At 32.1% G+C, this 10073-nt stretch overlaps 1 protein-coding gene across 2 annotated transcripts; it reads right to left on the bottom strand.

The window, feature by feature from the left end:
• Positions 1-1171: 1171 nt before the first annotated feature.
• On the bottom strand, positions 1172-9738 carry PSL4 (calmodulin-binding protein). Of its 2 annotated transcripts, none has more exons than XM_016342584.3 (18): positions 9478-9738; positions 9234-9357; positions 8998-9114; positions 8764-8859; positions 8086-8325; positions 7367-7545; positions 6765-6863; positions 6541-6633; positions 3512-3830; positions 3323-3412; positions 3129-3230; positions 2958-3015; positions 2773-2841; positions 2530-2617; positions 2035-2096; positions 1854-1905; positions 1684-1768; positions 1172-1606 (listed from the first exon to the last, which is right to left on the bottom strand). In XM_016342584.3, exons 2-17 carry the CDS (start codon positions 9352-9354, stop codon positions 1706-1708), a joined length of 1848 nt encoding a protein of 615 aa, XP_016198070.1. In that variant the 5' UTR covers positions 9355-9357; positions 9478-9738; the 3' UTR covers positions 1172-1606; positions 1684-1705. The 2 variants fall into 2 exon arrangements, with proteins under 2 accessions (XP_016198070.1, XP_016198069.1); XM_016342583.3 differs by having other exon boundaries at positions 3323-3427; positions 9478-9736.
• Positions 9739-10073: the final 335 nt, after the last annotated feature.

Consider the following 10073-nt stretch of genomic DNA (forward strand, 5'->3'; position numbering starts at 1 on the left):
TTGATATGTAAAACAAAGATCCTCCTCCTCCTCCGGCCTATTCTATTTTTTTAGTTTCATTAAAAGCTTAAGAACTGCTTTTTTTTTTTTTTCAATAAACACTTCCTAACTTTATGATTTATATCGATATCATTTGAACATTTATCATCAAACGACTAATTATAAACCAGTTTATTATTCATTTGTTTGACAATTTAAAGGAGGCTAATTTTTTTAATAATAAAAAAAATTATGTATAATTCAATATCATAGTTAATTAGTATATTTGTTTTATATAAATTTTATTTTTTATTTTAAATAACAAATCAGACCATGAATAGTCCGATTTATAATGAAATAAAATTTTTTTCGAAATAAGCAAATCTCCTATTAGCTTGATTAAAAAAATTTTTTAACGCTAAAGCGTTTAAAGAACAGGCAACTCTCTTATTGGAAATTAGAAGTTAGTACAATGTAAGTAAACAAAACAAAAGGCTCACATTTCATTCCAAATTTCACCTTTTTGATTTGTGAATTATTTGATAATATATATGAAATTCTAATTTTTAAGCCTTAATAAAATAAAAAGTTTAGGGTCCCAAAAATACCATTGTGTTATTTCTGAATGGCCAATAGTGACATACCTTTCGACTGGCTTTTCTTGAGTTCTGATCATTCCATCTATCACACAACTTCCAGAGTCGAGACACATATATGTGTCTCTATCATTCCTCCATGAAACAAATTATATTTCTTTATGCCATGCTTTTTTTCCATTATTTTCTTGAATATCAGATATTCGTTTCCTCTTTTCGCTTTTTCCTCTTTTTCATAACACAATAACTTTATCCATTATTTCTCTTACTCTATTGAATTTCTTGTAGTAGAATCAACAAATAAAATGTTCTCAAAATTCCTGGACACTACAATTGGAATTTTAATTATATTAAAAATATAATTATTTATATATTTTTTTTATCGGCTCAGATTTTAGAGATAAATAATGTCATATAATAGAATATCAGAATTTCTTTTAGTCCAGAAAAAAATTCAGACAAATAAAAACAATAACCTATGCAAAATCCAGCAATCCAGGAAAAAAAATAACTCTTGCTTAATTAAGAATCGAATTAAAAATATAATCATTCATGTATCTCCTCTTATTATCATTTTAAGCTTTTGAGACAAATAATTTCGTAAAAAGTCGTAGTATATAAGAGGATAGATGATCGATGAGTCAATAGTTATAAAGATAACTCATCTATGAGATTCAATTACAATGTCCACTCATGGTGACAAAAATTCAAGCTGAGAATTACTCTCTCTAGATTTTTGGCACAATATATAGAAACCTGTCCTTTGGGAAATTGAATGGACAATTTCAAGAAGGGCCATAGAACCCAGGCAGAAAAATCTGAGTTCAACAAAGAAAAGTGTGCCATGAGATTAGTCACATTAAAATGTTGTCAACCCTGACCTACCACAAGGGTTGCCAAACCCAAGTTAAATTCATTCCCTATTCCCTTTCTAATCCCCAAAACCAATATCAAATTTGGGTGTAAGCTATAGGATACAAAACTTAAGGGCACCAGCACTTCGTTCAGTTGCTTCAAGATCTTTCTACTACCTGTTCAAAATAAAATTTAATCATCTTAGAAATTGAGTCCTAAAATAATTGGGTATGCACTGTGGATGTAAACTTACCTGGTTGAATCCATGTGATGTTTCACAATTCGTCGTGTTTTTCGGGTTGTTGCGAATTCAACGAGTCTAACTTGTGTTGTAATTCCTATTAACGTACAAAAAATCGCAGTTAATACCATGTCGAGAGAAGGTCGATTTGTGGTTCGTTAGTCATACAATTACAGAAGTACCTTCAACTTTTCCTCTTTACAAAGAGCTGGGGTAGATAACAAAGCTACATATCTGTAAGGGGGTCAGTGAAACAACAATGAGAGAGAAAGCATAACGTAGAAAAAAAAGTGTGAAAAGAAAGAGGAATCATGAAGGCTCGAGTAAAAACGATGAAATGAGAAATAGAAATAGAATCCCTACTCGCATCGGCTCGGTTCATCCACATCTGTAATCTCATTTTTCAGCCCGCATCTCATCCTAACCTGTTGAAAATGAAAAAATAAAATAAAATAAAAATATCATTATCTAATGTAGACATTTTAAGTGTTTTCTTAAATAAAAAAATAGAAATATGAACATTTTAAGTTATGATTTTCCATTGGAAACTCCGCTAAGTAATTAGGTTTTATTCCCTGTCTTCCAGTTAATTATGGAAAATTAAATTGCAATTGCCTACCATCCAAAAATAGAAAAAGGTTCACCAACCAGAACACCTTGACAATGCTCCCAGAAAACCGGGAAGCACTACTTTAACATACTCCAATGAAAATACTATCTCTACAGATATTTTACCAGACACTTTTAACATCTAAATTAAATTTAATATAATTTTACCGGAAACGGAAAACAATATTGATGTGTCAAGTCGTGAGAAATGGCTGCACAGAACTTCTAAAATTACAAACTTATGTATACCTTCATGCTTCTATCAGGACCATTCCAGCATCTATCACCATTGGAAAATGCCATTACTTTATAGGAGTCCTCAAATTTGTCCCAGCGGCTGTAAACAGGAGCACAATTATTCTTGTCTCTTTTAGGGAGGAAGCGGAGGAAATAAAGGGGGAAAGACTATCTGGTTTCATTAGTTAATGCTTGCTTTCATCTTAACTCAAGGAAAGCGGTAGAGCAAAAACTATAAAATAACCAAAATCTTACCCCAAACGGGTAGTTGAATAGCCCTCCTCCTGAGAAGCCTGATCATAAGGGCAGACTTTGTAAGTGTACCTGAACCAAAATTTCCATCACTAGAAAGTGAGATCATAGGAATTTTCAGAGTTGAGATTAACAGAAACACCAAATACAACAAAATAAACTAAGCCAGTGGAGAACAGAAATGTAACTTGTTTTGTTTACTCTCAAAGCATCGGTCATAGAATGAATAGAACTCGCCCTCTGGACCTGTATGAAAGAAGTTACACTTCAGTTTATTTGAGCAAATTCCATAATCCACATCTTAACAAGTATAATTAAAATTCTATGATAATGACAAATGTTACCAGCATCATACTAACCAAAATCATGTTTTAACTTTTGTGTCAGACTTGATACTCTTGACTGTAATTTTGACAACTTGGAACTCAACTCATCGTATTCTTTTCGTACACGAGCAGCATCTACAGAAGCCAGAGAAAAAGACAAAAATTTATACCATCCAGATATGCAAATGCAATAGTGTAATACCAGTAAGTAAAACAACAATGTGTACCTGTCTGGTTCAACGGAGTCTCGAAGAAATTAACAGCCTTAAAAAGTTTCCGCACAGTTCTCTGTATTTTTGTTAACCAAGAAGGACTATCTGTTGTCACCACATCTGAGCTCATTAGAATCATCTCATCACAAGTCCATTTATATACCAAATTTAAATAACAAATTTGCATTAGTAAGCATGACAAACCTGACAAGTCTGGTTCACCTTCAAAATCTGCGTCAGGTTTGTAAGAGGAACTGACGTCATCACGCTCATCCTCTCTAAAATCGTCTTCGGTTTCATCTTCTCCATCATATCTGTTTCTGTCATCGTCAGTTTCAGAAGCATAGCCTTCATACTCCTCGTTATTGGACTCGCTTGTGAGATCTTCCTGTTCTTCAGTTTTCTTTGCATCTTCAGCTTCACCACTTTGCTTACCCCCCTTTTGTCCTGTCCAACGAGAAGCAACAAGTTGACCCAATTCTTCCTTTGATAATCCCTCAGTATTTTCAGATGCATCATTTCCCTGCAGATGTAACACAGACAAAAGAACAACCAATAAGACTAAAGGAGGGAAACTGAACTACAATTTTATCCATAACTTTAAAATGGTATATAAATCCCAAGGGGAGGAGAGATGGTAAGGAATGGAAACATGAGATCCCAAAGGTAGATAATATGCAGTAGGTGGTTAAAAAAATTATATGTTCAATACTGATGACTAGATTATATTCAATGCCACAGAGCATATGAATACTAATAGCCGTAAAATCTACTAGGATACACAAACAAAAGGAAAGCAGGGAACATTGGTCATCATATTTGTCTTAATGCAGAATCCCTCATAATAGTAAACAGGTAATTGAGAATGTTAGATGACAATGAAAGTGTGACCCAATTTCGAAGTTGGATTTTGAGACAGCTCATAAGAAGGAATTTGAAAATTTTAACAGTGCTAGACAGAAGCGGGTTTCTGGCTATCTGTCGAGTACAACTTTTTATTTGATTGCTGTTGATGTTCCTTGATTTTCTAATATTCTTTGTAAGTTGCACGGTTCCTTAATAAGTCTCCAGCCTAGACTTTGGCCTAACCAACTTAATAAATAAGCTAGATGAAGAAGACCTTTCAAAGAGTCAAATTTTGTAAAATAGATCAGGCTATAGACTACAGAAAAGATGTATTGGAGGACTAAGCCTATTTATAGTATACCATTATTATTGAATTTTTTATATATTTAGAGATAGATACTGTGACCTATATTTAGTAAACCTTCTAACTTGTTTAGAGACATGTACTTTAGTATATTTTCAACTCTTTTGGCATATTTAAAAATAAGGCCAGAGTCTAGTTAAAAGACTTGACTTAGTTTGGTAAAACTTTTTGAAAAGGTGCTTGTGCTTTTCAAAAATATAAACTCTTCATTTTGCGTTTGGAAAATAAAAAAAACCATATGCTTGTGCTTGCAGCTTTTAAAAGATAGAGATACTTTTAAAAGCACCTAAAGCAGGGCCAATCCAGGAATTTTAATATGGAAAGGCCAAATTTTAGACGAACTTTTTAATTATTTTTTTATTATATTTTTTCACTTTGTAAAAGTAATTTAGACACAACATATAGTTATTGAGTTGGTTTTTCAAAAGGCTTATCAATATATATATATTAAAAAATTTATAAATTCTTTTTTACAATTTTATTGTTAGCATGACAGCTATATAAACAATATCAATAGTACATTATGAAATTATAAAATATCAATAATTTATAATGTGTTTAGTTAAAAAAGTATCACATATTTCATTAATTAAAATTAATTCTTTCAAAAATTTGAAAGCAAATTATAAACTATTAATTATGTAAAAAACGCAATACCCTTATAGAATACAAGATACAAGATATCTTTATAAAAAATTTTCTTTTAACAACGTAAATTTAGAAGAAAAATGAGTATTTTTTTAATAAGAAAAAAACATCTAAAGTACACAACTTGATTACCAAAATATAACTATGTAAGTCATTATTAATATTTTATATAATAATATAAATGTTAAATATGTTAATATTAAAAAACAAATGAATTTTTTTAAAAATAGACATAGAGATGATTATATAAAAACTAATTTAAAAAATACAAATGGTTAAGTGAAAAATATTAGTAAGCTAAATAATTGAGACATAAATTCATCACATAGTGAAAAATAATACATATAAAACTACTAAATTATACAATATTTTTTATTTCTTTTAACACATATCTCATATATAAGTATAGTTACTGAAAATTTTGGGGGGGCCGAGGCCACTACACCCCCCCCCCCTCTCTAAATCCGTCCCTGACCTAAGATGGAGCTCTTCAAAATTAAAATGTCTAATATAATCTCATACGTTTATTAATATCCAAATTTAATTGTTACAGCAATGTCTATTATAGTATTTCTAAGTTTTAAAAGTTATTTACCAAACATACTTGTTGCTTGTGCTTATTGAAAGCCATGTTTAATTTAATTTACCAAATATACGTGCTACAACGTTTAAAAAACTATCTTTTAAAAGCTAGTTTTTATAAGCTACTTTTGAAAAGTAAAAGTTTTACCAAACCAAACATTAGCATCAAGGGTTCTAAATAGGCTTAAAGGATAAGGCACTAAAAAAGCAATGTCGGGTAATAGGCCTAGGTTTAGGCTTCATTTCAACAAAAATAAGTTTCCTTTTTCAACAAGAAAAATCTTGATAATATCCAATATGTGAGATCAGAGGACTGCTGTTTCACACCTCAACTATTCATGTTCATCTTAAAATCTTCAACATGTTTAGATTTGAAACAACATCCCGACTTCTCTAGTAGAAAGCAGTAAAGCTATTTGCCACCAGAAATATTCTGCAACCGCTGGCATAGCATTCTTTTTTTCTTTTTTTTTTTTGCTAACTGTTGGCCAGGAGAATGAGTAGTGACTATATTAAATAATCAAGTTCAACTGTCTTGGCAGTAACATGACTTTTCCTTGAGACAATTCACTGTGTTTTTCATTTTGTGTCTCAAGGACCAGGTGCAATATCTTGTAGTATAACAACCCATAAGAGTGGAACAGCCATGTAAAACATATTTATGAATTAATCATATTGATAAAGTGAATAAAGCCTAATAAATCAATTTTGAAATATGTAACTATCAAAGGAAAACACATATGGATAAACTCCAAGCATAGTATGAGATTGTGAGCATGGGCTATGGGGATACCGTATTGATTATTTCCTCAGAAGATTTTTTCTCTTCAACCCTCAAATCAGTTTCTGATTTAGCAGCATGTTCTCCCTCAGCACCCTTTACACTCTACATCAAGGGAAAACCAAATTGAAGTGTTCAAATAGTTCCATATCTACTGTGCATACTAGAAACATCAACAAAATTAACACAAGATCAGAAGAAAAGAAAATATGCAATTCTACACAAAATTTACCCACCTCCTCCACTTCATTAAGCGGAGATCCTTCACTACTAGGACTATCTGTGGCTCCATCATAACTATCACCTACATCTGATTGCTCATACTTCGTTTCATCCTATAAGAAAAACTTTAATGTCAAAATAGAAGAATGCAAACACTATGGGATCATGCAGCATGATCACACACACAAGAAAAGGAAAAACATGTAAGAGAAGAACCACCTCACTGGAGGATGGTAGAAAATGTTCATTATTAATTAGTTTCCAAATTCCTATCATTGTTTGGCAGTGAATGTATACAGATAGAAAGCAACAATCTGAGACTTCCTTATCATAATCTTAAATCTTAAATTATAAACAAGATATTTCCTTTCATTATTAGAATATAATAGATAAATTAAGCAACTAAGGGTTTATGAAATATCAGGAACATCATATACATAGTGTATGCCATATCGTACAGACAACTAAATTAGAACAAAGTTATTCAACATAGCAAATTCTGATTATACAGTCAGGCTCTGCAATATAAATTATTAAATAGCAAACATGAAGTACATGATCAATGCTGATCAGCAGGAGAATAATCTAGAATTCCAATTCTATCATGGTTACTGACCGCAGCATAGTCTTTGGCATCTGAATGCTTTCCTGCTTCATTTGTATGCCCTGCTTCTTCTCCAGTAGCTGCAGATTTTTCTTCATTAGCCTTCTCCTCAGCCTCCTTTTTCTCTTTCTCTTCTTTTTCCTTCCGTAAGCGCTCCTTCTCTTCTTCCTTCTCTATTTCTTCTTTATGCTCTGCAATGGAAGGAAAATAAACTTCTGAAGAAATAATTTCACTGATAGCATGGAAAATTTGATATAAGAATGACAACGTAGCATGGTGTAAACGTTACATGATAAAACTACTTTACAAAACATGGAAAATTTGTCCCCTCCTCAACTATAGTCAAGAGTTTGAAAAATGCAAAACCAAACCCTCAAGTTCTATATTTAACAAAAACGTAATGATAATAATAACCTTTGTCAGTTGTGGTACATTTAAAATGCTTTTACTAAACCAATAAAAGGCATCTAACACCTCAAACTGAACATATCGACATTTAGATTTCAGCATTCCAATTTCCAAAGCAGATCTATGAATATCCTTCTAGTTCTAATGCAACATAAACCTATTTAAGCAGATAACATTTTTAAATGAATTGCACATACACATGCCATAGTTTAGCTATTTTGTCTTGGTACCTGTGGTCACTATTGTTATGCTCAAATTCCTTAAACAAAATGCACATAATTCATTACCCTCAGGTAAACAGGCATGAAAAAAAAAAGTGATACCTTTTAGCTGTTGCACAATCTCTTTAAGTGTGCTTTCTTCTTTTTTCAGTTTTAAAAGTTCAACCTTGTCCTTATCTAGAGCTGATTTTGCTTTTTCAATTTCTTCCTTCCGGAGCTTGACACCGTCTTGATATGTGGCAATCTTCTTTTTCAGCTTATCACGAGCAACTTTCCCAGCTTCCCAGCAGGTATTTGGGCATGTTACTTTGCCATCATATTCATCAGTTCCATCACAGCAATCTATACATTACAGCAGGAGAGTAAAAACAAAAATTACTTCCTTCAGAAGCAAAGGCCACTAATTTATCCAAAAAATGATAATTAATAGTTTTAACTTTATTATGAAGCAGGCAGCACTTATAAGCTAATGTCAAAACAAAAGTAAGAGAATCCTAGATCATGTGTAGTAACAATATATACTATAGACTACTCAAACATTCCCACCGAGAATAACAACACACTACAACGAGAGCTTTTCAACATAAATATGAAATCTGACCACCAAATCCAAGTTCCAAAGAACACTGAAAAAGTAATTAATACATAACGACCATCTAGACATGCTTCTAAATCTGTAGGAACAATATCCTAATCATGCACACATTATCCAATTTGCGCACATTTTCTCCTTTCACTTCTAATTTTCTTCTCCTTACTTAGATTATGAACCCTACTCACCGCAAATTCCATCGTTCACCCTAGACGAAAACAGGGAAGTAGGGACATGCCCTGCATTATGACAGTAAAATTTTCCACCGGGACATGCTGATGTACCTGAAAGCCAATGCCACAAACAAAAACAAAAATAGCCAAATTTCAGAAACACTCGATGATCCAATAGGAAACAAATAAAATGAATCATGAAATAATAAATTAATAGAAAGCAAAACAGTAGTAAAAAAAGTTAAAAACCAGGCTCATCGGTGCCATCGGGGCAGTCGCAGAAATCGTCATTGAGCTGTGCTCTGGTGAATTTTCCCGATCCATCGTTGCATCTTATTACATCCGAAGACTTGTAATATTTCTCATCTATCCAAAAAAGAAGGTAACATTCCGAATCATCTCTTTGGAATTTTAGACTAAACATAATAATTAATATTAGTAAAAAGAAAAGGTAAAATGTTTCCATGTGAAGAAGGAAGCTGAACCTTGGGGAGCGATTCCGAAGAAGGGGTCATTGGGAACTGAAGACGAACAAAATGGGAGGCATAAAAATAACAACGCTGTGGAAATGACGACGACACCCGTTCCCATTCGCAGCTTCATCATCTTCTGCCAAACGCAAAATTAAAAAAGAAAATAATGAGAATACTTGTATAAATTAGCAAGGTAGATAGATCAAGGTGCGTTTGGTAAGTGTGTTTAAGTAGAAGCAGTTTCTAGAAGCTTTACCTTGTTGCCACCCTCCGTCCGTAACTCACTCACGCGACTAAGCGAGTAGCGCTGCCAGCTACGGCTGACACTGGAAATGAGATTTCATAATCCCTTCCCCTCAACAATTCAACAACCACTTAATATCAATAATCAATATTCAATAATTCTGAACTTTTTTTTTCACGCACCTCTTGAATTTTCTACTTTTCTAAGTATCAATTATGGTTCTCTAATTTTGTATGTGGGGGGTGTTTCTTCATCAAATAGACAAATACTCATATAGTGAACTTGAATTTTTGTTATTTAAATATAAGTATTATGAAATTAGGCATAGAATTAAATCATTCGATAACAAAACATGTTTAGTCACCAAAAAAAAAAGATAACAAAACATGTTTCTTTTAAGTTTTTTAATAATTGTTAAATAGTTTTTATTTATTATTCGATATTATTTTTTTCTTTTAAAAGGTACTCTAATTACTTTTTATTGTGATATTATTTTTATCAATGGTTTTTCTTCACTTAACTACCATTAGTGAAGAAATTTTTAAAAAACAAACTTATTAATAGTTTGTGGAGGTTTAAAACCCCCACAAAATACAAATAAAATCCCA

This window comes from Arachis ipaensis, chromosome B4 (genome assembly GCF_059453495.1).
Source record: "Arachis ipaensis isolate K30076 ecotype BB chromosome B4, ASM5945349v1, whole genome shotgun sequence".
Classification (NCBI taxonomy): Eukaryota; Viridiplantae; Streptophyta; class Magnoliopsida; order Fabales; family Fabaceae; genus Arachis; species Arachis ipaensis.

Bases quoted from the DNA above. Each gene is read 5' to 3' on its own strand.
- PSL4 (XM_016342583.3), bottom strand. From the start codon at position 9,354: ATGATGAAGCTGCGAATGGGAACGGGTGTCGTCGTCATTTCCACAGCG. The intron at 2,097-2,529 runs GTATACATAAGT...CATTTTCAACAG, and splicing joins GTCCTGATAGAAGCATGAAG to GTTAGGATGAGATGCGGGCT. The intron at 1,906-2,034 runs GTAGGGATTCTA...ACCCCCTTACAG, and splicing joins GATGAACCGAGCCGATGCGA to ATATGTAGCTTTGTTATCTA.